Raw genomic sequence first — 27,927 nt, forward strand, 5'->3', positions numbered from 1 at the left:
AATGCATTTAAGAGCCTTGTGGAAGGATTCCCCCTCTCCCCCTTGACTGTTCCATTAGGTTGTCTCAGGGCCCGTCCACATCTCCTAGTCAAGGTCAGTTTTAGATTTTGAATGTCATGTTATGAACACTGTTGGAAGCTCAAACCCTGGAGAATAGAAAATGCATTCACTTAGCTTATGTCTAGAGGAATGCAGCAAGCCAAACAGCCCTGAAACATTGCATTTCCTTCAGGGCCAGGATCGGGAAAGACAGCCACAGATGGTTGGCTGAGCCGGAGCTGGAACTGCTGTTGGGCGGCGTGAGATGTTCGAAGTGGCAGAAACCAGGAACCCATTGCGCGGTGGGAAGTGGTGTTTCTAGAAGTTAAATTAAGAGGATAGAATCTTTCTGTAATTCTGGTTCTGCTCTAGTTTGTCTTCGGTTATACAGACCCGATTAAAAAAAAAAAAAAAGGTTGTAGGATCCATTTTTAAAGCTCTGTTTTTGACAGTTGAAGTGTTACACAAGGCAAGGCAAAGCTGTCTGTCAGGACATGATCCCTATTAAGGTGCCAGCCTGCCTGCCTGCTTGCTTGCTTTCCTTCCTTCCTTCGTTCCTTCCTTTTGTCTTTTTTCTTTTTGATACAGATTCATCCCATGTTTCTTTTTTACACAAAGTAAGAAGGAGTTGCTCTTAAAAGGTCACATGAACTGGATCTTGGTGATATTTTGCATAAAATCTGTGGAGCCAAATAATAGCACAATCGTGGTTACCATGGACTTGTTTAGGTTTAAATTTGCCTGAAGATATTTTATCATTTTGTTTTGAGATTGCAAAGAAGTGGAATCCAGTGATATACTTAAGAAGTGGAATGAGTTTAAAACCCAACTTTCTGGGGCGCCTGGGTGGCTCAGTGGGTTAAAACCTCTGCCTTCGGTTCAGGTCATGATCCCAGGGTCCTGGGATCGAGCCCGCATCTGGCTCTCTGCTCAGCCGGGAGCCTGCTTCTTCTCCACACTTTCTCTCTGCCTGTTTGTGATCTCTGTCTGTCAAATAAATAAATAAAATCTTAAAATAAAAACAAAAAACAAACACCAACTTTCTTTTGTTGGCTACCGCCTGACTTTGATGCCTTTCTCTGAAACCGCTCTGCTGCGTGAGTCTGATCATTTTTAGAGACTCCCGGTATCTTCTGGCTTTGCTTTGGGAAGAAAAAAAAAAAAAGAGTTGGAGAATTCTTGTCTCAGAAGAATGTATGTCACCACTGTACCAATTTTTAGAGAACAGCTGTGGCAGCTGCTTTGTTGTCCTCCTTTCATTTGGCAGGTGGAAAAAGTGGGAAAGTTTTAAAGTGAGTTCTAAAATTAGTGTGTCTGGTGGAGCATTCAGTTTCACATATATGCTGCTTGGAATAACATTGTGAGCCGATGCAGAGACTTGACAGTCAACTTAGGGGTTGAAACCAAGCAGCCGGTACCTTTGTGGCTGTTGGGTTTATAAGCCAAACATCCTCCGATGTCTAGGAACTTGCTCTTGAAATAGAGACAGCTGCGGCAGTCAGTCATCGTGAGCTGATGGCGATCCTTGGTTTAATGGACGGAGTTTAATGTTTCCTGTCCGGTGACTTACCGAGGCAGGCTGGCGGGGGTCTGAGGGTCCTTGGCTTTGTGCAGGATGGAAACAAACAGGGAAGTAAGAGCAGAGTTTATTGAAGATCTAGAGAGAGGGCAGATAACGGACAGAGCATTGGGGAGACTCCGACAGGAGAGAGAGTCTTGTCTTTGCTGGGCCTGGGGGTTTTATTGAGGACTGCGGTCTGTGCCCTTGCAGGCATCCAGGAACTGGTCTCCATCAGTCACTTCTGTCCTGAGCCCCGGGGGTCTTGGTGTCAGGGTGTCTGGAGTCAGTGCTCTTAGAGAACCTTCTTGATAGCCTTTAGATGTTATCTGTCATGCTGGAAGATTCCAAAGAAATCGTTAACTCCTTGACCTTTACAAGGAGGACATGCGTTATCAGTACCTTAAGCCTGTGTAGGGAGAGGGTGCAGGTCCCAGCAAGAACAGAAGCAGGAGAATGAGCAGATTCCTTCATGAGGTACCTTCAGGTTCTCTGTCTCATGACCAGCTTGTACTTGGATTAGTAAGGCCCAAGGTGAAATACAATGTCTTCTTCTCTTCCTCTTTACTGTTTCTTTTCTGCTTCTGGGCCAGCTTGCACTTCGTTGTAAAGCGATTTGTCAACCGCAAATCCTGGTTGTTGGTGTTGAGTCATGATGTGTGGCGTGGGAGTGACTGCACGGCATGGGACAGGCGTTCTCTCTGGTGGGCGTGATCTGTAACTCTGGGGAATGGTCTGTGGTGCTTGTCGGGTCCTCCAGCATTATCTGTTGAATCAGAAAGACCTGGACCCTCACCACCTACGTGGTGGGCACACAGCAGTCTACTCCACCATTTACAGTGCCGCCCACTCCCCTCTAACCTCTTTCTTAGATGTCATGCTTCTCTAGGGGTCTTCACTTCCGCTTTTCAGTCTTGTAAGGGCCACCCTTTTTCTGCATTCCTTCGTCCCCTATTGGCCACTACCTGTATTTTCTTCTTCCAAAGGACCCCTCATATGAGATGGTCATTTTGAGTTTTGGGCATGATGTTTGGAGTCAGGCACAAGCAACATCTTGATAGGGCGTGTTGGACGCCACTATCCTAAAACCTGTCAGCCGTTCTTCACACACACCCCCTAGTTCTGCCTGCCCATCCCCTAGTTCAGAGTTAATGTGTTACTTTCTTGCTCTTTTCCTTTCTGGAGAATTTGCTTGCTCTATCTCTCCATCTATCTATCCCCCAGCTTTCAGTCCTCCAATACCTGTTACTTTCTTATCCAGAACAGTGTACCTCTTCACCATCAACTCCCAAAATCAATCCTAGTCCCACCTGTGTTGAGCTACAAACTCATTATTAACTTGTTTTCCCTGAACAAAGACCTGGAAGGAAACATGCTTTAAAAAGTTAGTGTTTATATATTTTTTTAAAAAGATTTTTATTTATTTATTTGAGAGAGAGACAGTGAGAGAGAGCATGAGTGAGGAGAAGGTCAGAGGTAGAAGCAGACTCCCCATGGAGCTGGGAGCCCTATGTGGGACTTGATCCCGGGATTCCGGGATCATGACCTGAGCCGAAGGCAGTCGTCCAACCAACTGAGCCACCCAGCCGTCCCTTTTTTTTTTTTTTTTAAGATTTTTATTTATTTTTTTAAATCCGATTTAAGTTTTAGATAAAGTTTATTCCTCCTGTCATAGCTCTAAGAAAGCAAGTGGTATTACCAAGACTTTAGTTTCCCTTTGCCTGGGACAGACTCCGAAGAGTCAGGGTTTATTATTTTTTCTTGCCGTATTTTATTTTGCTTTCTTTTCTTTTCTTTCTTTTTTTTTTTTTTTTTAAGATTTTATTTATTTATTTGACAGACAGATCACAAGTAGGCCGAGAGGCAGGCAGAGAGAGAGAGTAGAAGAGAAGCAGGCTCCCCACTGAGCAGAGAGCCTGATGTGGGGCTCGATCCCAGGACCCTGAGATCTTGACCCGAGCCTAAGGCAGAGGCTTTAACCCACTGAGCCACCCAGGTGCCCCGCTTTCTTTTCTTTTAAAAAATCCCATCTTTATTTACTTATTCAGCTTAAAACTATTGAAGGAATCCTTTGCACCTTAAGGCTTAGTTTAAATCATTCAGCTGAACAAGACCTGCCCTTGAGGTGGTCTCCTTCAGAAATGGAGGGTAGATGGTTGAACCGAGGATTCAAGGGTGGGAGGAATTGGAAGAGATCAATGGCTTGAGGAAGTGGAAGTAGGCTTGGCGGGCGTGGGAAGCTGCGCGTTTACTGGACCTTCGGTTGAGCATGGGCTCTGATCCCACTTCCCTGGGAAGCCAGCCGGAAGCCAGCCGGCCCATGGCTCAGTCACTTTGTAGATCCATTTCTTCAGCTGCAAAGCAAGAATAATAATGGTACGGCCTCCGAATGTGGTAAGAATTAAATGAGGTAATGCATATATGGGATTAGAATAAGGTTTGGTCCAATATTTAATTTTTTAAAACTGCCCCTTAGGTGATGGGATGGCTCAGTGACTTAAGCATGTGCCTTTGGCTCAGGTCAAGATCCCAGGGTCCTGGGACTGAGCCCCTTGTTGGGCTCCTTGCTCAGTGGGGAGCCTACTTCTCCCTCTCTCTTTTGCCTTCTGCTCCCACCTGCTTGTGCTCTTTCTCTCTGTCAAATAAATAAAATATAAGAAAAAAAATGTGCCTGATGATAGCGTTGATGTAAGTTTCTAGGCCCAAGATGGAACCACTTGTGCCCACTGTGCTATGTCAGCAAACTGAAACTTAGATAATTTTTGTGCCTCTGTAACTGCTCCATGTGACCAGAAAAGCAGTGTATTTTGTCAGCCAGTATCCAAAGAGGCCAGGCCAGCAGCTCTGGGCCTTCTCACCGGAAAGAAGGTTGACTCTGTGGCCCCACCCAGTCAGATAAGTTTCCTTTTTCTTTCTTGTTTTTTTTCCTATAAAACCTTCCTACGGGGGCGCTTGGGTGGCTCAGTGGGTTAAAGCCTCTGCCTTCGGCTCAGGTCATGATCCCAGGGTGCTGGGATCGAGCCTCGCGTCAGGCTCTCTGCTTGGCGGGGAGCCTGCTTCCTCCTCTCTCTCTCTGCCTGCCTCTCTGCCTACTTGTGATCTCTGCCTGACAAATAAACAAAATCTTTAAAGCAAACAAACAAACAAAAAAAACCTTCCTACCTTCTGCCTCATTTTGTAGTTCTCTGAAAGGAGACTGTCCAGTTCATGTAGTGTTAAATGAAACTTGTTTGTACAACCTAAGTTGTCCTCTTTAATCCTTTTTTCTTTAACAAAAAAGTTTTTTTAGTTTAAGCTCACAATTGAGAATATACATACAAATGCATAAAACTGACACACCCATCCAAAAATTTACAATATTCTCCCTTTTTGTGTACAAAACACTTCTGTGCATATAATACTTTTTTAGTTTCAAGAAAGCAAAATAGTGGTCTTGACAGCAGTGTGCTCGGCTCTCTTCCAGCACCTCATATGTGTTAAGTGACGTGCTTCTGGTATTATTTTGCTGTTAACACTCTAGTTAGTTTGTCCGTCATTGATTTTATTCAAGTTCCAGTTAGCTAACACAGTGGTTTCAGGTGTACAATATAGTAATTGAACACTTCCATACAAGTGCGCTCCTTAATCCCCATCACCTTCTTCTCCCGTTCTCCCGCCTACCTTCCCTCTGGTAACTGTCAGTTTATTCTCTAGAGTGAAGAATCGTTCTAGGTTTGTCTCTCTCTTTTTTTTCCCTTTTGCTCATTTGTTTTGTTTTTTCAATAACACATATGAGTGAAATCACATGGTAATTAGTTTTTCTCTGATTTGTTTCACTTCGCATAATACTAACTCCATCCAAGCTGTTGTAAATGGCAAGATTTCTTTCTTTTTTACGGCTGAGTAATATTCCATTGACTGACCAACTTCACTTAGCATAATACTCACTAACTCCATCCAAGTCATAAATGGCAAGATTTCTTCCCTTTTTATGGCTGAGTAATATTCCATTGCATACTTGCACGTTTGTGCATGTATGGTATATATAGAGAGAGATACCATATTTTCTTTTTTTATTTTAATACCCTGTGTTCTTTATCCCTTCATCCATTGCTGGACACTTAGATTGTTTCCATATTTTGGCTATCATAGAGAATGCTACAGTGAATGTGGAGGTGCAGATACCTTTTTAAGTTAGCATTTTCATTTTCTTCAGATAAACACCCAGAAGTGACATTGCTGGATTATGTGGTAATTCGACTTTGAATTTCTTGAGGAACCTGCATACTGGTTTTCACAGGTGCTGCGCTCTGATATTACCTGCCATTCTTCTTGCTGGGTGTCACAGGGTGACTGCCTGTCGGCCTGCTTCGGGGACCTTTTGCCCCCGCCGGGAGCCATGTCCCACTAGAGCGTTAGGAGCGGCTGTTTGTCCCGCTCCCCTTTCTGCCTGCGGGACTGTCTGCTGGAGGCTGGCCAGCGGGGCGCATCTTGGGTATTTGGCTGTAGTTCTCCACCAGAGCATTGCCAGAAAGCTGTGAGATAGAAGTGGGGTGGAGGGTGGAGGGATGGGGAGAGGGAAGGAGGGAAGACGCCCTCTCGGGCAGCAATAGCCACGCACCCTGTGGGAGCAGATGGCAGCGGAGGAGACGGCAGCTTCCCTCACGCTAGTCAGCTGCCAGGATCCCGCGCACACGCAGCCGGCGGGGTGCACGGCCGGATCCACACTCCGGGCCTCGTGCAAGACAAAGGAATTCCTTTTTCTGTTGCTTTAAAAGTGAAATTCCTCCCTGTCCTCTGAAAGCACCTAGTAATGGAGTCGTGCCGAGGTCCCAGGGGAGGCGGCGAGTCTGAAGGACGGTCCCGCTGCTCAGGCTGCAAGTGCCTGGTGTGCTGGCCACCGAGGCCCGCTGGCAGAACGGGAGCCTGAGACGTGAAACGCTGTGGCTCTAAAACTCACTTAGGATTTTGGCACACCTCTCAGATGACTTGCCTTTTCCCATGTGTTCCCTTGGCCAGCTTCTGTTGCTTCCATCCCGATCTGCTTATATAAGGCAGCATGTGGTACTGGGCCAGATGTTCATGGTATGTTTATAAATGCATGTGTTCCCCTTCGAGGCCAAAAAAATGCTCCTGACATAAGACATCCAAAATTTTTTGGCTTCTAAGACTCCCGGTATCTTTTTCTTTCATGATCTATTTAAATTCTTAAAATGAGGTTACTGCACTGTTTTATTCTTTGAATCCCTATGCAGTGTCAAATAATAATTGATCTGTTGGTGTGGGCAGAAAGCTTCAGGATAAAGAATCTGCTGGACTTCCCTTGTACTTAGATATTGGATCACCTGCTCTTCCAGTAATGCGAACCCCTTCCCTACGCAGGATCTTGGCTTTTGTCCATACATATTTTTAATCTTGGTTATTATAGCAACATACCCCCTGGACCCAGGGGGTACAAAATGAGACTGAGTGAATGTACAGATGCCGCCTGACCAGAGAGAAAAGAGCAGAGAGGCCAAGCAAAGCGCTGGCCCTTATTTGCAGGAGGTCTGGCAGGCCAGGTGTGAGGGAGCGCCGAGGTGGTGCGGGCCTGGGGTCTGGTCGGACTGCACCCCTCTATCTTGCGTGGGTGTGAAGACCCATGCGCGACTACCGCTGAAAACAGGGAGCTGCTCCTTAGTTTCTGAGGTCCGTCTCCTCAGCTCCAGTGGAATCTTGGTGGTTGGAAGCAGACTGCTGTGATTCCACACATACTGGGCAAGCTGGATCCCCTGGCCCCCACACATGGCTGCAAAACCAGGTGAAGGAAATTGAAATTCCACCTCGGAGATGACAGAGCTGGCGGGGCCCCTCCATGCAGGTGAGGATACCTGAGGCCATGATGTGTGAGGCACGTTGATGTGTTCCGTCCTGTGGACAGTGACTTAGAAGCAGAGCTCCAAGAGCCAAGAGGCCTGATTTTTCAGCCTGCTGAATCATCTTGGCTCTCTTCCTCATTATGGAGCCATTCTGATGTGTTTAAAAGGGTATCATCCCATGATAAAAATGCAGATGGCAAGAATAAATCAATTGTATAATCTCACATATATGTGGACTGTACAAGCAAACAAAACAAAATGATCCTGAGCTCACAGACGCAGAGAACAAATCGGCGGGTGCCAGACGTGGGGATGGGGAGGGAGGTGCAAAATGGGCGAATGCAGTCAGAAGGTCCAAGTTTCCAGTTATAAAATAAGTAAGTCATAGAGGTATATTGTTCAACATGTTGATTATAGTTAATAATACTGTACTGCATATTTGAAACTTGCTAACAGAATAGATCTTAAAAGTTACCATAAGGTGAAGAAACGTTTGTAACTGTGTCTAGTGACAGAAGTTAACTAGACTTACTGTGATAATCAGTCCCTAATATCTACAGATATCAGGTTATTTTGTTGTACTCCTGAAACTAATATGTTATATGTCAGTTTTAACCTCAATTAAAAGAAAACACATTACAGGTTTTTTCATTTCTAATCTCATAATTAGTGGTAAAGAAGTACACATTTATACTTTACATAGATTTGAGTTCAAATCTAGGTTATAAGAAAGATCTTTTTTTTGCTATGAACCTTCTTTTGACTTAGAGAGTGATTGATTATATAGATCATAGATTCAAATAATGTTAGCTGCAATTTGCTGTCGTTGACACCAATAATAATTGTCCCCAGGATGAGGTAGATACTGGACCCTAAGGCCAAATAGCAAAGGTCAGGCTTTGAAGATCAGCCCTCCATGTAAAGTCACTGCTCCTCAGGAGAGACATGTGGTCAGCAACTTGATCCCCTGGAGGGGGAGTTCTTCATCCAAAGGAGTAAAGGACAAACAGGATGAAAGTCTTCCTTTATGGTTTCAAAGTTTTGTATTATTTTGTATAAAATGAAGAATAAGGCTGTCTTTGTTACCTTCTTTGGAAATAGTTTACAATCTTTAATGTCTTGTGATTTATCAAGAAGGTTTTTAGGTAAAGCTTATCTTTGTCACACAGACACCCAGAAGAAGATTCAGCTCAAAAAGAGGGAGAGCAGATTTTTGGCAATCTAGCCTAGTATAACCTCTCACTTGGGATGACTTCCATGTATATACCTGTTAGTGTGAAAATAAGTTCTTCTCTTCACGTCAAACTTTCTGCCTCTTCTGTTAGAGAATATTTTGGAATCTTAATCTCAGAAATCTGTAAGAGTTGACTCATACACATTTTGTGGGTGTTTAAGAATGTCAGATAGCTTTAGGAGGAGCAAACATGCACTTGTAGGAACAGATCCTTTCTTGTTCAGAGGTCAGGCTTGGGATCCAAGTACAACCTGTGTCTTTCTGCACCAGCTTGAATAGGCTGAAGCAAGAAGTGTGAGAACCACTGGCCAAAGGGATGAAATGTCCATTTATATAGTTAAGTCAGATAACAATGTTTTGCTTAATTTAGTAATTTACTTTATGCAATTATTCAATGCCAAAGAATTCAGATAACATTTAAAGGAAACATTGCTGCCTGTAATTCTTACTGTGTGATCGAACAGGTTTTTCTGAGTCTTAATGCCTTGAAGTCATGACTGTGGTTACTAGGATTGTACAGTATAATACATATAAGGTAAGGCGGGGGTTTAATGAGGTGAAAGTTCATCTAATAATCTGTAGGATGTTGGAGACAGGAGGATGAGAGTTTAAAGATGGGATAGTTTTACATCTCAAGTTAAGTGGTATTTATTGATGGTTAAAATAAGATGGTCTCTAGCCTCAAAGGCATTATAACCTGGTGTGAAGGATTTGTAAACAGCCCCATTTAAGAAGAAGAGTAGAAATATAATCACAGGTAGAAATATAACCACATCTGGCCATGCAGACTGTGATGTGCATGGGGTGTGCAGCACAGACCCTGTCTTAGAGCTTAGAAGTGGCAGTGCCAGGATTTGAACCTAGGCAGTCTGGCTCTGAAGTGTAAGCTCTTGACCATTACAGGAGGTTCAGATGTTTCTTCATAGCTATCATTCACAAGTGTTAGGGAGTGATTAAAAACCATGTCTTTTTGTACTGAAGGAAAAGAAAGCCTGGCTTTGAACAAGGCCATTTGAAGGGTGGACACCAGCCATCTGAAATGAGTCATTTGAGTTAGGTGCCAAAATGCCTTTCTTCCATAATTTCTGTCTTTAAAGGACTTTGATATCTGTTCACAGTGATTTTTTTTTTTTAAACTTATTTTTTTTTTTTTTGTAAAGCTTACTTTCTTACTAAAAGATTCATCAAAGTGATATCAATGATAAGTGGTTTATCAAATGAAAATTTTCTTAATTTTGTGACAAGTTTGGTGCCAAAATGTTCTTTTGAGTGGGGGTTGGGGGAATAGAGAACCTGTAGTTTGCAGAATCCTAAAACTGCAGTTCATTTCTCACCATGCCTTTAGGGTGTGTGTGTGTGTGTGTGTGTGTGTGTGTGTTGGCATTCTCAGTGACAGAACTTTTGGAGAGGGGTGATACTGGAAGTGGGCAGTGGTTTCCACTGGTTTTAGGTAGTGTTATGAGGAAATCAAGCTCTGTTACAGGGGCCTTTCACTCAGCATTTCTAGCTTGAACAATGAGAAGTACATTGAGTAGTTACTTGTTTCTGGCGCCTTAGCCAGGCATCTTGGGAATTTGCTGCTTTGTGGACATTTGTCCATCTCTGTCTTCTGTATCCAGTTTGCCCTCACGTTATGGGCAGTCAGAAGAAAAAGAGGGTGTGCAGTGTGTATATGTTCCAGAGGATAACAGTTATGTCTCTACCACTCAGCCTGAGGGATAAGAACACCCCCCAGATGTCCTTTCTCCATTACTCCCAACTGCTATCCTGTATCTCATCGTTATTATTCTCTTGCTTCACTGTATGGTTTTTTGTGGGGTTTTTTGGGCCATATATGCATGTATCCCTTAACAGTACTTTGAGGAATACACAAGTTTAATTTTGTGAGTTTTTGACTTTTATAAAAATGGGCAGATTCTTTAGGCAAGAAGACATAAAATTAAACTTTATTTTTATTTCTGGTTGTGCCAGTGAAAGATAGGACACCATTCCTAAACCTCGGCTTTGTTTTGAAATAGGCCAGTTTGTCAACAGTTTGATGCCTGGCCAAGCCATTAGAGCATACTAGGGGATGACTGCTGATGCTCCGTTGTTTCCCTGACATGGAGGGGGGATGTGCTATAGCATGGCACGGAGCATAGTTTCTTCGTAAATATTTTTGAGTGAACGGCTGACTTAGAATAGCAAGATCAGTGAACTTCACTTGTGATAACTTGCATGTAGTTGTTTTTGATACCTCTTTGTGCAACTGAACTGAACAAGTAAGTCCTCACTGGGAAAGATACATTCCAGTGAAGTGTTTGTACCTTGATCTGATTGTTCTGTGAGGAGTAGCTACCTCTGTTGCAAGAGATTCCGTTAGCCCTGCCCTCTGGGCGTTGAATGGAGTTGGAATGACCAGTCAGTCTTAAGTGCATGTTGAGTGTCTGTTTTGAATAGGTGCAGCAGAAACACTGGTGTACCAGATGGACGCAATTACCTGTTGTATGGTGGGGAAGACTGGTGAGATAAATGAAATACGAACCTGATGAATGCTACAGAGTGGGAGAACAGGAGCGTGTGTGTGTGTGTGTGTGTGTGTGTGTGTGTGTGTGTATGTATGTATGGGGGGAGAGCTAATGTCATTTGGGGAAGTTGAAGAGGGAAGAGAGACCTGGGGCTGGAGAGTAGAGATGGAGTGGGGTGTTGCACATGGGTGAAGGGAGAAAGACTACCAGGCTATAGAGGTAGGCACGGGTCAGGTCTCGGAAGGACTTAGAAGCCACCAAATGGGCAATAGTAGATCAAACCCCACTGATGCCTGTTAAGATGGGTTGCAACATGATCAGCTGTGCAAGTTGGTCCCTTCTGGCTGCAGGGTGGGAAACGGTGGCATGAGGTTGTGGGATATGGGGGAAAAGTAGTGTTAGGTGGGAACTACTGATCGTTAAATCCTGTGTTTTGATCAAAGCCTAGCCTTAAAGGGAAATAAGATCAGTTTGAGATTTATAACGGAGGCAAAGTGACATTTAGAATTTCAGTAACCAGGGCGCCTGGGTGGCTCAGTGGGTTAAAGCCTCTGCCTTTGGCTCAGGTCATGATCCCGGCGTCTTGGGATCGAGCCCCTCATCAGGCTCTCTGCCCACCAGAGAGCCTGCTTCCCTCCTCTCTCTCTGCCTGCCCCTCTGCCTACCTGTGATCTCTGTCTGTCAAATAAATAAATAAAATCTTAAAAAAAAAAAAAGAATTTCAGTAACCTAATTACGAGCTGTCTCTTTATAGCTGTTTATTTTCCAAGGTTAATGTGGAGTCCTGTGGCTAAACCTCTTCCTTCTATCTCCATCTCTGCATGTATCGTTGATTGCTAAGAACAGAGTGCTCTGGCTATTTCAGAATGGTTCCTTTCCCCTCCAGTGGAAGCTTGAGGGGATTTTTCTCCAGTATTTATTACTGCAGGATCCGGGTGGAGCTCCTGGATGTAAATCTCACAATATTGTGGGGGCCCCTCAGGTTTTCCTGCCTAGCACTGGTTCCCGAGGTGGCTTCCATTTGTGGGTCTCTGCTCAGGTAATATGCGACTCCTGTATTTGTCTGTCTGTCCCTCTAATCTGGGGGGTAGTGGTTTGCCTTGTGTCCTCCCTTTTCTTCCTCCATCCAAGAAGAGTGGTTTATTTTTCAATCTATTCAATTTTTTCTTCCTCTGAGGACAGAGCAGCTGTTTCCAAGCTCCTTACATGCACTCCAGCACACACACTTGTTAAATAATGATTTCTCTGTGACTCTTCCACTTCTCTCCTAATCAGTAAGCTTCTGGAAGTTATTGTTAGATCTGTATCCGTAGTGCCTCACGTGGTGCCTGGCATGTAGTGGACGCACAGAAAATTTTGGTTGGTGACTGGTTTGTTCCTGAGGAGGAGGAGAATCTTGGCTTGTTCTGAGTGATTGGAGTGATTGGGGTGGACTTGGGGTAAACTGGGGGGGGTCTCTTATAGGATGCTGGCAGGCTCATTGCACAGCTGATTGGATGTCTTTGGCACCAAACACACGTGATATAATTTGTGTTGCCACTTTATGGGTTGGTTATTGAAAAAGTACATGCTAAAGAGAGAGAAGACATATTCAAATGAAATTAAAAAGACCTCATTTGCTTTTGCTTAAAGTATTAATAGCACTTGAGGTATGGTCCCATAAGACTTCATTCCAATGGTGGATTTTATTGGACTAAAGTTGATTATCTTGAAGTTTTAATCCTCGCCTTTGTTAAAACAAACCTCTTTGTCTCCAGTGTCTAGAACTAGGGGAGTCTTACTGGCTTTTTGCAGTTCTGGGCTAGTATTTTCAGGGATAACGTTTCAGCGTTCAGTGGTGAATTAGCTGGCAGATTCCGCATTTGAACAGCTTCATTTAGTTTGTGACCCATCACCCATTTCTGTTTCATAATTTCATACATTTGTATGGAATGTTACTGGCAAAGTCAGAGGCTGTATAACTTAATTGTGATAACTGTTGTTTAATTTTTCTGCCCAACAGAGTGAAATTCTATAAAATTTGGCTGTTGAAAGTTTTCAGTGTGCTCACACCCATTCCCAGTATTGAGGCTCTAAGCTCCTGTCAGGTTGGACCAGGGCCTGCCACACAGTAGATATTTAGTCAGTATCAGCTGAATGAATGCGGAGTGGATTCAGAGAGTATGTGAACTACAAAACCAACCAGACCTCCTGTTCTCCAGTTAACCCCCTCAGGCACAGTGGACCGTTTTTCCTCCTCTTACATGACAGTAATCTGTTTTTCCCATGTTGAATTTGTGTGGAGGTCATTCAGTTTCTGGAATGTTTAAGCTGGCTGTCCTGAGTGTTTAAGAGGCTAATGAATGGATTTTGTACTACCTAAGTATCTGAGTGTGTGCGTGTGCGTGTGCGTGTGTGTGTGTGTGTGTTCGTTCTTGTGGATTTTCTAAAGAAATGTCATTTGCCAAACTGGCTCTCCTAGGTATTTAGAAAAAAGATACTTTCTTTATCACCAGTCTTAATTCATAATAGGAGTCTAACATCCTTCCCATTGAGCAGCTAACAATGTTTTGTTATGTTTACTGTCCTGAATACAATCATCTATATGAGTCGGTTGATGTGAGTGTGGCCAGCTTTAATGTGAAAGAAATGAGGGCAATAAAATAAACTTTTCTGTATTCTGGAAGCATAAAATTTAGAGAGATGACCGACCTAACAGTAGTCTTAAATTCTGTATTACCATAAATTTTTAAGCTTGGTATTACCTTAAATACGCAACTTACTAGTGAGTCTTAAATTCTGCCAATTTGTATATTACCTTATCTAGTTAGAAATCGAAAATACAGGGGTATCTGGGGGGCTCAGTCAGCTAAGCATCTGCCTTCAGCTCAGGTCATGATCTCTGGGTCCTGGGATCGAGCCCCGCATCAGGCTTCCCACTCAGCACAGAGTCGGCTTGTCCCTCTGCTTTGTACCCCTCCCCCTGCTCTCTCTTTCCCAAATAAATAAAAATCTTGAAATTGAAAATATATATTTGAAATTGAAAATAGATATTTCTTAGAGTTACCAAGATTATCTTACTTTAATTTGAAGAAATTGAAAATACATATTTCTTAAAGTTACCAAGATTACCTTACTTTAATTTATATTTAGTAGTAATTGAGTGAAATAGGTTAAGGTGCCTAAAATGTATTTTGTTGCAAAATAGGTGGAATGTTGTTTTTCTAATGTATTTACTATAGAAGATGATAATATGTATCTATACATATACACATGATTTTGTAATATATACCATCTTGTAATCTGATGCTTTGTCTTTTCCTTTCTGAGGAAAATTCTTCCAAATGTGGCCTTAATTACTCATATTTTATTCAGTCTTACAAACACATAATGGATTTTCTTTTTGGTTGTTACGAAGCCTAAAAACACAAAGCTGTTGGCCTGTTTTTGGCACTCTCAATGTATTGTTTATTTTTGAAATCCTGGTGGTTTATGACTTAGTGTGTATGCACACTAAGGATTTAGAAGCTCTGTAAGACTATGTGTGTCCACAGCCTTTCTTTGGAATACTGCTTGACAAATTGGAGTGGGTATGTGTGTTATCCAAACATGCTAGCATTAGCATTTAACCATACTGCTTTCTCTTCCAAGCAAACTGGACAAGGGCAGATGAACGTTGTGGTTTTTGGACGGGTCCCCTGTCTTCTGGCCAGTGCTTTATCTAGTTTGCTGTTGTAGTGAGGTCTTCATTCAGATGCAGATACACCGTTAGGTCGGTTTTGCTCTGGCTTTTGACCTTTCCAGGTTTTCATTCAGATGGGGATTAAGGGGTGGGGTAGAAATTTGACTTTGTATCAGATTAGATGAAGTGTCAGTCTGTTCTGCTCCAGAGAAGATCCACGGTTGCCAAAAATAGTTGGAACTGTATTTTGCACTTAGCGCTTTCTCTTACTTAGTAAATTGGATTCAGATGACCCTGGAAGTCTTCCGCAGACTTATTTTAAACTTGTGTTTGTTGGGTTAACTCAAGGTGATGTGGGTAGGCTGGGTCTGAGGGCCCAAAAGGGGTCCTGCGAGAGCAGCCAAGAGGGTTTTGGACTTTGTGCAGCAGAGAAACCAAAGGGGAGCTGGTAGGAAGTGAGAGCAGAGTTTACTGAGGATATAGAGAGTGTCTGGGAGACTCCGAAAGGAAAAAGAGAATGAGTCTCCTCTTTGCTTGGGGTTTCGGGTTTCTATTGAGGATGGTGGTCTTGTGTACTTGTCCTCTCAGGCATCTGAGACCTGGATGGGAAACAAAGGATGAGTGCTTAGGTGTCCTCTGTAAGTTACTTTCTCCCTGGAGCCAGGAGTCTTGGGGTCAAGAGGTCTAGAGTCAGGGATCTTGGAAAACCTTCGTGACAGTCCTGCCCAGTCTGCCCAGTCACTCCGTAGATGTTATGTTACCTGCTGTGCTGGACTACTCCAGAGAAGTAATTAACTCCTCGACCTTTACAAGGAGCACATACCTTAAGACCTGTGTAGGACAGGGGTCTCTTGGAGATCCTAGGAAGAATAGAGGTAGCGAAAAAGCAGTCCTTTCTGGGGTCCCTTCAGTTTCCCTGTCTCAAAGGTACTCTCTCGGGGGGCAGAATGCTGTCGAATGTCACTTCTGCTTTAGTGTGGTCCCTTGTCTCCTGCTTGGATTATTGTCATAGGCTTCTTTGCTTTCACCATGCTAGCCCAGTCCAGATGTCACACCATTGTAGGCATGTCACCTGTGTCCTCACGTGAGGACTTGCATTTAATTTAATGCTCTGCTTTTGCCATTTAGAGATTTTAAATGTTTTAAAAGGGAAGCTCCATATTTTCATTTTGCATTGGGCCCTGTAGATGAAGTAGCTGGTTTTGGCCGTGGGAATGGCATTTCTAAAACTATGTACTAGAAAAAAAAAAATCTTTCAGAGTCGCTACTCCTTATCCTGCTTGTCTAGCTCGCTCGCGCGCGCACACTCTCTCTCTCTCTCTCTCCTGCTATGCTAAAGTCCCTCCGGGTCCACCAGGCAGCCCCTTGCTTCTGCATTATTGGCTCCTAGTGTTTCCTTCTCCTCATTTCCCCTACTAGACCTGGTTCATCTCTGTACATAGTTTATAATACTGATGAAATAAGACTGAACCGTGAAACCTGATGTGGCCATCTCAAGTACTACAGAATCATACCTTGTCTCCTCTCTCCCTTGAAAAAGTTGATACCTAGCAAAGTAGAGCCGTATTTGATCTTGGGATCATGTTTCTGTAATAGATGTGCAGAAAGATGGGATTGATTTGTGGGGGTTGGGGTTCACCCATCAACTTCAGAGTGTTCGTTCGTTCATTCATTCATTCATGCAACAAATTGTGATGAAGTATCTCATACATACCAGACTATATACTAAGTACTGAGTATATGGTATTGAATAGAGTATTTCATTTTTTCTCAATGAGTTAATAATATTCTGATTGGGGGAGATAGAATTAAAAAATACATCAATATATAATAGGTATGATGTGGAGTTCTAGAAAACGGTGCAAAGTAGGGTAAGAGACTAGAGGATGATAGGGGAATGTGTTTGTCCCTGTGCTGTTTAGATAGGGTGGAAGGCCTGTTTGAGGTGATGCTTAATCAGAGATCTGAATGAAGTGAGGTCTTGATCGATGTGAAATTCTGGGGGAAGGATTTGAAAAGTCCCTACGTGAGCACATACTTGTGATCATCCAAAAACTAGGAGGAGGCTGGTGTGGCTGGAGTAGAATGGGCAATGGAGAGAGAAGTAGGAGGTGGGGTCAGTGAATGAGGGCCTGATTACCCGGGGCCCTGTGGATCAAGGTGAGGACTTGGGCTTATACTCCCAATGAGAGGGGAAGCCACTGTAGGATTTCAGTTGGTCTGAATTTTAAAAGGCTCACTGTAGGGGCGCCTGGGTGGCTCAGTGGGTTAATCCTCTGCCTTCGGCTCAGGTCATGATCTCAGGGTCCTGGGATCGAGTCCCATCGGGCTCTCTGCTCAGCAGGGAGCCTGCTTCCGCTCCTCTCTCTCTGCCTACTTGTGAACTCTGTCAAATAAGTAAAATCCTAAAAAAAAAAAAAGATTATATTTAAAAAAGGCTCACTGTAGGGGGCGCCTGGCTGACACAATTGGTGATATATCCAAGTTTTGATCTGGGGGTTGTCAGTTCCAGCCCCACACTGGGTGTAGAGATTACTATAAAATAATAATTTAAAAAAAATTTTTTAAGGCTCACTCTAGCTGTTCTATTTATGCCAAAGATCCATTTCAGATGCTACTGAGAAGTGGACCAAGCTAAGACTTGAGAATTGACTGTTCAAGTAATATGATTCTTTTGGTTGACTTATATGCAAAAGACCACAAAAGCAGTCTTTTAATTTTGTAGCAGGTTGAGGATTGTTATAAGTAAAGGATCTACTTTGATCTTAGCTATGAGATCCTTTGTCTATTGAATTTTTGGCCAGTTGTCTGTTCTTTACTGTGTAAAGTGTTCTTCACTATGTAAAGGACACTATGTGTCCTTGCTTTGGAATATAACTCACTGCTTCGTTCTTTGAGCTCTGATTTTTCTTTTTTTTAATTTTTAAAAATTTATGTGTTTATTTTTAGATTTTATTTATTTATTTGACACAGAGAGAGAGTACAAGTAGAGGGAGAAGGAGGAGCAGACTTTCCGCTGAGCAGGGAGCCGGATGTGGGCCTCGATCCCAGGACTCTGGGAACGTGGCCTGAGCTGAAGGTAGACACTTAACCGACTGAGCCACCCAGGCACCCTTTTTTATTTTTTATTCCTTAAAGATTTTATTTATTTGCTTTGAGAGAGAGAGAATGAGAGGGAGAGGGAGAGAGAATCTGAAGCAATCTCTGCACTGAGCACAGAGACCAATGCAGGGCTCCATCCCACAGCCGTGAGATCCTGATCTGAGCTGAAACCAAGAGTCAGACACTTAACAATCTGAGTCCTCCAGGCACCCCTGAGCTCTGATTTTGAGTAAGCTGTGCCCTCCTGTTAACCACGATGGCCATCTGGGGCCGTTGTTGACCTTTCTTTCCTCGTAGTGACCTCGTGTGCTCTGCCGCCCTCCTCAGAGTTGGCACGTTTGTTCCCAGCAGTGACTGTTGCACTTTTAGTCTTTGTCTTGGAAGTGACAGATGCTGGAGAATTGTACTGGCAGAACTTCCCGTTCAGTTTAGAAGGGAGAAGTCAAGAAAACCAACACAACTGGTGTTTGCTCTAAGGTGACATCTGAGGAGGGTAGTGTTACTGCCGGAGGCAAGAAATACCAGGGCAGGAGCAGGGTAGGAAGGGAAAGGATGATTGGGACACCTTGAGGTGTCAGAGGGAGTATGTATGGAGCCCTCTAGCAGATGCGGAGAGGCGTGAGGGGTGCCGCTGGCATACTGTTCTGCATTAGACTCCTCAGTCCAGACGCATCCCACTGTCATAAATCCTCATTGGAAGGGACCTTACCCATCCACGTAGCCTCATCATCCCCAGCCAGTTTTCAGAATCCCTCCACAATAGCCGCTCTGAGGCAGTCTTTGAATCTCCATTCAGGCATTTCTTAGACAACCTTTTCTGTCCATTTATAATCCCCATAATTAGCCCTGATGAAAGCCCCAGGGATTGAGTGAGGTAATGACTTTTCAGGTGTCAGGTGTTAGGTATGAGCAAATTGTCGTTCTGTCCTTATGAGTCTTTTCCAAATAAGATGTTTCCTGCTCTGTCACTGTCTCCTCATGGGATGTTTGGAGCCAGTTCACTTGTTCTGTCACCCTGGAGGATGTATATTTTTTTATTAAAATCAATCTTAAAGTTTGACAGGTGGGATTAGGAGCCGGGCTCTGGGGCTGGCCTGCCCATTGCAGAGTAGGACAGCACCAGACTTGCTAGTTCCTCCAAGCATACTGTCTCACAGTGATTTTTCAGATACAAAGCATACATACCATACAGGTATAGCCAAGAGAAAAAGCATATGTTCACACAAAAACCTGCACATGAACATTTGTTGTAGCACGATTAATATTAGCCAAAGGTGGGAATAGTGCCAGTGCCCATTAAACAAAATATGGTATATCTATACAATGGAACAATAATGTCCTTGAAAACATTATGCTAAATGAAGGAAACCAGACACACAATACCACATATTATATGATTCCATTTATATGAAATGTGCAGAATAGGCAAATCTGTAAAGGCAGAAAGTAGATTAGTTGCTGCTGTCGGGCTAGATAGAGGGAGGGGGAAATGGGGAGTGCTTGCTAATGGGTACAGGGTTTCTTTCTGGGGTGATAAAAAATGTTCTGAAATTAGGTAGTGGTGATGGTTGCACATTGAGAATGTATTAAAAATCACTGAGTTGTAACTTTAAGGCAGTGAGTGTTATGGTGTGTGAATTGTATCTCAATAAAGCTGTCATAAAAAAGATGGGTATTACTTCCTATCTGAAGGTGAAGATGTTATGAGGATTTAAGGAAAAAACAGATACAAAGTGCTTAAAGCCCAATGCCTGGTATAGCAGCTTACTTAGTATGCTGAGGTAGTATGTTACTTGGTTAATGATTGTTACTGTTACTCTGCATGAAAGTAACACTGTTTAAATATCAGTAGGGGGTAACTTTTATTCACTGCTCTTCTTGTAGGATATTACCTATAACCCAGTATAGCGTCAATAAATACTTGTTGAATGGATGTTTGTTCATAAGCATGTTCAGCCACATTCCCCAATGTGGTTGTCTCTTGGCTGTGGTTTCCTTCAGCATTCCTGAATCAGCATCATTGGATCTGACTTTGAGATACTTGTCCAGTAGTAGTAATCCTGTGCTATGGAGCTCTTCACAGCCCATGTTTCAGTGTTGAAGTTGGAGTTAGGAGTGTAGATTCAGTCTGGGGAAGGAAAGGTTCTACCTTAAATTCACGGTGAAGGTGGGGACAGTGATTTTTGAGCTTTTCCCCCAGTAACATAATTGTGTTTTATGTCTTTACAAAAACATAACTGGCCTGTCAAGAATGTGGTTCTTAGTGGTTCATTCTCCTCTCCAGTTCTCTGGAGAGTAGAGGACTTCATCTGGTTTAAAAAAAAAAAAAAAAAAAAAATCAATTCCTAGAAATTTAACAGGTTTAAACTGATAATTTGTTCTGCTGAACCAACTCACAATTTCCACATACAAGAAATGGTTATTTTAAAATAAGATAGAAGCGTTTTTTTCTCTAATTTAAAAAAATTCATATCCTTTTATGAACTTGGCACTCCACTAATAATAATGAGTTGCCATTTATTTATATTGAGGTTCATGAAAAGAAGTAAACCTGCTTGTTATCCAGCATTCTTTCTAGAAGACCAGTGGGAATGTTTTCTTTTGGTCCCTAAGGAATGGTTGTGCTTCCCAGCGCTCCTTTAGTCTTCCATAAACCATGGACCATGTCATGGATCACATTTCCTTGTTGTCTGAGACTGTTAGGGAGCTCTGTGTCCACTTTGGGGCTCCCCTCTGGGAAGGTACCAGGACTTCTAGACTCCGTCTTTTGTTTCCTGCTTATATCTTCTCTGCTTCATTTATGCTCTTTTGTCTGTGTGTATCTTCAAAAACCACTTTTATAATCCTTTGGGAGACAAATCGGAGACAGGGCTGCTATTACTGAAACTAGTATTTTAAAAATTACCTCCAGAGCTGCATTCTCACAGGGAAGAATGGGAGAGGAGGCAAAACTGTCAGAAAGGAGTCCGTAAGCTTTTTTTTTTTTTTTTTTTTTGCTAGAAGTTGGTGATATGGCAAAGCAGTCCATAGAGAAGGGTCTTTTGGTTCCCGATCATGTGATCACACGCCTCATGATGTCGGAGCTGGAGAGTAGACGCGGCCAGCACTGGCTACTAGACGGTGAGTTGAGCCCGCGGGTAAGCTGGACCTCTGCGGATAGCGGGTTATGCACACTCCCTTAACTTCTTAAGGGAGCGCTGCAAATACTTTTTCTTCTCAACTTGCAGTCACTTACTTAAGCATCTTCCAATCTGGCGACATGCTAGAATCCCACTGTGGTGAAGCTGATGTGCTTCTGTGTCTCCAGACCGCCATCCCTAGAGCCACTGACCGGGAAGCAAACCATATACCGAATTCCCATCATTGTTCCAGTTTCAGTGGTGCTGGTTGTTTCCGTCACTAAGTTGTCATAAGTATAACTCATCTTAAATCCCAGGTTCCCATGTTCGTAATAGGCCGCACAAATTAAAACCACGAGTTACCATTTTTTATTCGTCAGGTTAACAGAGATAGAAGATTTGAAAGTCTTTTATTGAGTGTGTAGGAAATAAATACTTTGAGAGTATGTAACGGGCAACCGTTGGAGGGCAGTTGAGCAGTCTTTGTACTTCCTGACTGAGCAGTTCCGTGCCATCTTTCTTCCTAAAGATGTATCATCAGAGTTGTGTATTTTCAGCATTATTTGTAAACAGCAAGACACTGGTAACAACCTAAGTATCCATCATAGGGATGCCTCAAACGTTGGTATGTCCGTTAACCAAATAATGTATACCTCTTCGTGGGCATGGATAGACCTGTAAGGTGCTGTCACGTGAAGACGGCTAGCTGCGGGAGAGTGTATGTCATGTCCTCTGTTTATGTAAACACGGGAGGATGGTATGATATTATTGTATACACAGATAAATGCATGCATAAGCAATCTTGCAAGCATATAAAAAATACCTCATATATCCTTTGATACTGTTTGATTTTTTTTAAAAAAACAGTAATACCTGGACCTGATTTAAAGACTCCGTTTAGTGGTTCCTAAACTTTTTAGGCGTGTGGGCCCCTAGATGACAGCTGTGATATTTCCCCTAGGAGAGGCGTGCAGACATTCACACATAACATATTTCACAGTTTTATTCTTCATGAAGCTGAAATTAAGAATCTTCTACTTTAAGTTGGCCCATTATTAAAGGAGAAAAAAAATGGACTGGATGGATTATTGGTCTTGTTCTTAAATAGCAAGATTCCTTGATATGATGAAAATAGAAACTTGATGAACACGCTATTTCCTAGGAGCACAGAATGGCAGATAGATTTATCTGTAAGAATCTTCTTTCCATTGCAGAGCAGTTGTTTTTAGTTCCCACAAGGCACTCAATTCTATCTTAATTTGGTGAAACTGAAGCTTCAGCAAGTTGGGACAGGTGAAACCTTGGCGTTTGCCAGCCCCAGGGAAGCCAGAGGCATTGTCCTGCAGTTAAACTGATTGCCTCTGTTTCTCTTAAACTCTGGAGCCATGAATGTTCACAATGACTAAAATGGTAGGGGGTAGGTTCTTTATTCTATATCAGTGTTTCTCAAAGTATGTAGTGCACAGTGTTATTAATTTCTGGATAAGAAAACAGACCTTGTGTCAAGTTGAATATTAAAAATGGCTAGCATTTATTGAGTATTTGCTGTGTGCAGGCATTGTTCTGAACATCTGATACTTAATTGTTTATTCAGTCCCTACAATAACCATATGAAGTATATACCATTAATCCCCATTTCATAGATGAGAAAACAGAAGCTTTAGGTAACTGCCCAAAGGTAGTAAGTGTCAAAGTTAGACACGTTTTCTTTACTTAACTGTAATACAGTGCTCTTTAGCTCTTCACAGAGGGAGACATCATGAGGCATCTTCTGCATTGATTTGATCTTAGAATCCACCCCCTTATTCCCAACCCCCACTGAGACCCTGCAGGATTTGCTCTGTGGAGCGTTCTTTGTGAAAAGTGTTTTTTAACATATATTCCTCACTTTGTAGGTATTCTGAAAAGTTGACTATAACATGGATCGTATCTTTCTGTAATTCGAATTTATTTTTTTTTAAAGATTTTATTTATTTATTTGACAGAGAGAGAGCGATCACAAGTAGGCGGAGAGGCAGGCAGAGAGAGGGTTGGAAGCAGGCTCCCTGCTGAGCACAGAGCCTGATGCGGGGCTCAATCCCAGGACCCTGAGACCATGACCTGAGCCGAAGGCAGATGCTTAACCCACTGAGCCACCCAGGCACCCCTAGAATTTGGATTTAGATGTTTGGAACTTTGTTCTCATGCGACTGGAGGGAACCAGAAGAGAAAAGCTATTATGGCCTATGGAGGGTATGCTCTTAGTCATTAAGTCAGTAATGAATGAAGCTCCTGTTCCGTGTCAGAAACTGTTAGGTGCTATTGATACAATATGGATACATTGCTAGGACACTGTCCCCATTCCTCAAGGGGCTTCTATCAGGTGTGTAAAATAGTTACTGACAGCATAATGGAAGCATATGTATGTGGTACTCTGCAGACACAGAGAAGAAAATTCTATTCTAGCAGTGTGGGGAGGGATTGGAACAACTTTATGGAAGAGGAGAAGGAGTAGAGGTTCCACAGGTTGATGAATAGGGTTGGAGGGCAGATACTCTCTGCCGAGGGGCAGGTGGACTGGGGAAGAGAAGGATTACGTAGCTTAGTATTTTCCTGGGCCTGTAAGCAGAGGCTGGCAGGGTTGAGAAGTCCCTGAGTGGATGGTGTTTGATTCCGTACAAAGATGTTAGAACTGGAAACTGTTGAAACTTCGAGAAGTTGTTGAGAGTTGGTGAGATTTGTGTTTCAGAAAGACTGTTCTGTTAGCCTAGAGGAGGGAGTAGGTGCTGGGACAGGGAGGAGCTGGAGACTAGAAGCCAAGTAAGAGACTTTTGGAATATTTGGACCAAGGGCAGGTTGAAAGCCTGGATTTGAGCAATGGCAGTGGGATGGAAAGGAAAGAATGGATTGAAGGGGAAGAACTGACAGGAGCTCTAATGATTGAGGTTAGCTGCTGCAGCCCTGGTGTTTTCTTTTATTGCCTTCTGATCTTTGAGCTTTTTGTGTCTTTCTTTCTTTCTTTCTTTTTTTTTTTTTTTGTAAGATTTTATTTATTTATTTGACAGGCAGAGATCACAAGTAGGCAGGCAGAGAGAGAGAGAGAGAGAGAGAGAGGAGGAAGCAGGCTCCCTACTGAGCAGAGAGCCCAATGTGGGGCTCAATCCCAGGACCCTGAGATCATGACCTGAGCCGAAGGCAGAGGCTTTAACCCACTGAGCCACCCAGGTGCCCCTTTTTGTGTCTTTCTTGGCTGTCGTCATCTTCCCTGCGCTTCTCCAGGCCGAGTTAAATTCTCTACGTGCTACACGTGGACTCCCACAAGGTAGTCCTACAATACTCGTTCTGTAGGGACCTGCCAGGATGCATGAGCTTTGATGCTGCCACATCTTGACTGGTTTAAATTCTTTCATTGTGAAGCTTGTCACCTTGTGAAGCAGACTTGGTATAAACAGACAAATCTGTTTTAAAAAAGGATCATCTATGTGAAACTTCTTTGGCAAGGCGGTTAGTGTCTCATCACCATGAACCCCAGTTGGGTGGCAGACTGCCCACTTGAGTCCCATCTCTGCCATTTACTGCTGATTGGTGACCTTGGGCAAATTCTCTTACCTCTGTGGGCATGTTATTCCTCATTCTCTAACCAGCGTTAGGAAAGGGTCTGTAAGGATGACGTCAGTGAATATAATGTAATGTCCTTAGAAGAATGCTTGCCATAAAATAAGAGCTCTATAGACAGGATATTTTTTTTATTATTATTTGTTCCACTTGATATACAGGTCCCGAATATTTTTTTTTTGTAACTACATGAAGTGTCAAGTTCAGAAATAGTTTAAAAAAATACTCTGTGTGAAGTTGGAAGTCAGTGTCAGTTACGGAATGCTCCCCATGCTCTGCTTTTGCCGTAACTTTCCTTCTCAGGGCGAAGAAGCGAAGTTCCTTTACATCACAGACCTGTTTTTAGCAAAGTGCGTCAGTATCCTTGCTGATTTCGTTTGTATCTTTCTCCTTGAGGACCCATCTGGTCACTTTTTTCAGTTGTGATTTTCCTTTAAAGCTCTGGAATAAATCCACTTGGCAAAGTGAGGAGTGTTAGGAATGCCTCGTTCTGTGTTCAGCCTTCAACTCCTTATGTTACAGGCCACATGCTCCACAGAGGACGTGCCTGTTGAGTGTGCTAAAGGTGATTGAATGTGAAAAGGTCAAGAAAGGAATTCTGGATGACAGATGACTCATCATCTTGGTCCATATGTCTGTAGAGAGGCATCTGCAAATGGTGGGTGGAAACAAATAGAGTGGATGCAAGCCAAGGGAAGGCTGGAGGGTGGGGTGGGTGGATAGGGTGGCTGAGTGCTCTGTGGCTTGGTCAGCTATGGCCTTGCTAAAAATAGTTCCGTACTACCTTACCTTTGCAGTGTACCTTCCATCTAGGGAAGAAGCACTGCTTTATGTGTCTATACACACACACACACACACACACACACACACACACACACACACGTAGTGGGTGTGTGTGTGTGTGTGTATGGGTTTTTTCTCCTTTTTTTCCTCTTTCCCCCTTTTATTTTTATTTTTTTTGTAATTTTTTTATTTTTTAAATTTTTTTTCAGTGTACCAGAATTCATTGTTTATGTACCACACCCAGTGCTCCATGCAATACGTGCCCTCCACAATACCCACTACCAAGCTCACCCAACCTCCCACCTCCCGCCCCTTCAAAACCCTCAGGTTGTTTTTCAGAGTCCATGGTCTCTCATGGTTCATCTCCCCCTCCAATTTCCCCCAACTCCCTTCTCCTCTTCATCTCCCCATGTCCTCTGTGTTATTTCTTATGCTCCACAAATAAGTGAAACCATATGATGATTGACTCTCTCTTCTTGACTTCTTTCACTCAGCATAATCTCTTCCAGTCCCGTCCATATTGATACAGAAGTTGGGTATTCATCCTTTCTGATGGAGGCGTAATACTCCATAGTGTATATGGACCACATCTTCCTTATCCATTCGTCCGTTGAAGGGCATCTTGGTTCTTTCCACAGTTCGGCGACTGTGGCCATTGCTGCTATGAACATTTCTCCCCCTCTTTCTTTAATTTCCTTGGAAGTTTAATGTGTGAGAACAGTTCTAAAAAATAGTATTCTTTAATTTTTAAGACAAATATTCTACTAGAAGAATGGAATGTGCTGTAAGCCTTGCAATTTTATTATAAAACCATAGTTTTTGGTTTTGGGTTTTTTTTTTTAAGTCTCATATAAAGAGAGTATTTACTGCTTACTAGGTGATCTTGAGATGAAATCATAGGTAGAAAACAGTAACCATCTCTTTAAAACAAATATAAATTCTTCACTTTTTAAAAAAAGGACTGGCAGCTGGGTGGGGCTAGTGGGTAGAGGTGTTAGTAATAGAGTTTTTCATTTCTAAATATGCCTGCCAAACTGTGTATTTAAACAGTAAACCTGCAAGTTCTCAGACTCAGTCCCAATTTATCTCCAGGTAACAAAATGTAACAGAGTTGTCTACCATATGATTTTAGGTGAGGTGTCAAAATATTTCAGATTTGCTGTTAGAGTTTGGTTTCATAAAAAGAAGCATTCAGTATTGGCATTACGAGTGGAATATAATTTAAATCCTTCGTTGGAATAAAGGTCCCTTTGGAAGGAAAGTCGTCCTTTGGTCCATGGTGGTATGTTCCCACTTGTGGTTCTATGCAGTTTCCAACACGGACTGACTGCTGCTCTCTGTAGATAATTCCGGGATTTTTACATCTTACTTATTTATTTATCTTAAGCAGAAGGTCAGAGCTGCTTGAATGTGCGTAGTGTTTGTGTGTGTGTGTGTTTTTCCTGAGGGTTAAATGATCTCTGACCCACGCTGTTTCCAAGGTATGTCCTTGTTCAGTCTTGGGTAAGCAAGTAAAAGGTGGGTGCTAGGGGACCAGACTGTTGGTGGCCACGTAGCCGTAATAATCTTCTCCAAGATGAACATCTGTCAGGTTCTGTTTTAAAACAGACTTCACCTTTTTTTCTTTTTTATCATGTTCTTAGAAGAAGGAATTATAATACCTGAGACCTATGTTTGATTATACTTTCTAACATGCTTATTAAATATTCAGATATTCTTAAATGATACTAAACAGAATCGTCATGGGTTGAGTGGCACAGGAAGAGACAATTGCTCAGCAGGGTTAGGTTATGCAGAGTCATGCTGGTGACACCTGACTTGAAATAGAGGACACTCTCCTCTTGTCATAGATACACCCTTACCCAAAGTGTGGCGCCTGTTCAGACTTCATGTCTAGCTATTGATTCCATTAAAGCTACTGTGTCCTCTTGGTTAATGGTCGCAGGTGATTGTGCCAGCTGCTTTTGGTTCTAAGCATTCATAATTCTTCCTACAACTGAGTGTTTCTTGAGCGCCGTCCCTGTGCGGGGCACTACCAAGACCCCACAGCAGAGCAGCATAGTGGGCGGACCCGCTGGCATGGCATTTAGGATATGGTGGTGATCCTTCCCAGGCAGCGAGGATTGTCTTTGGTTTCTATGATTTACCTCCAGACTTTAAGAACTTTGTTTTTATCCTATGACTTCCCTACATTCAAAGAATCTGACTGAAGAACATGGCAAAGCCTTGGGTCTCTCCTCTTGTTCATTTGGTTGGATTCTTTCCTGAGACCTTGTCCGACCCATGTCCATTTCTGGTGGCTTTCTTCTGATTGATCCCACAGCTGCTTTGGGATGAGAAACAATTTTAATGTAGTAGGCAACCCTGGCTGTGTTTATTCGCTCTGTGATTTTGGAGACTGACTAGATTTTAACAGGGGCCGTATGGAAAACATGTGTATACAGAGATATTTGAACACACTATAGAAATACTTGGTTCAGAGATCAAAACACA

The 27,927-nt window shown here is 42.8% G+C and overlaps 1 protein-coding gene across 2 annotated transcripts in view; it reads left to right on the forward strand.

The window, feature by feature from the left end:
- The window catches only part of LOC111143296 (adenylate kinase 4), a 66,330-nt gene that overhangs the window by 16,334 nt on the left and 22,069 nt on the right, over positions 1–27,927 (forward strand). The window contains exon 2 of one of the 2 annotated variants that reach the window (XM_022496942.1): positions 20,939–21,058. The exons of the other annotated variant lie outside the window; for it this stretch is intronic. Coding sequence (XP_022352650.1) covers positions 20,939–21,058 — 120 coding nt within the window. The remainder of the gene's footprint in view (positions 1–20,938; positions 21,059–27,927) is intronic. 2 annotated transcript variants of the gene reach the window in all.

Source organism: Enhydra lutris, unplaced genomic scaffold (genome assembly GCF_002288905.1).
Source record: "Enhydra lutris kenyoni isolate GAN:26980312 unplaced genomic scaffold, ASM228890v2 scaffoldscaffold9, whole genome shotgun sequence".
In the NCBI taxonomy this organism is placed as follows: Eukaryota; Metazoa; Chordata; class Mammalia; order Carnivora; family Mustelidae; genus Enhydra; species Enhydra lutris.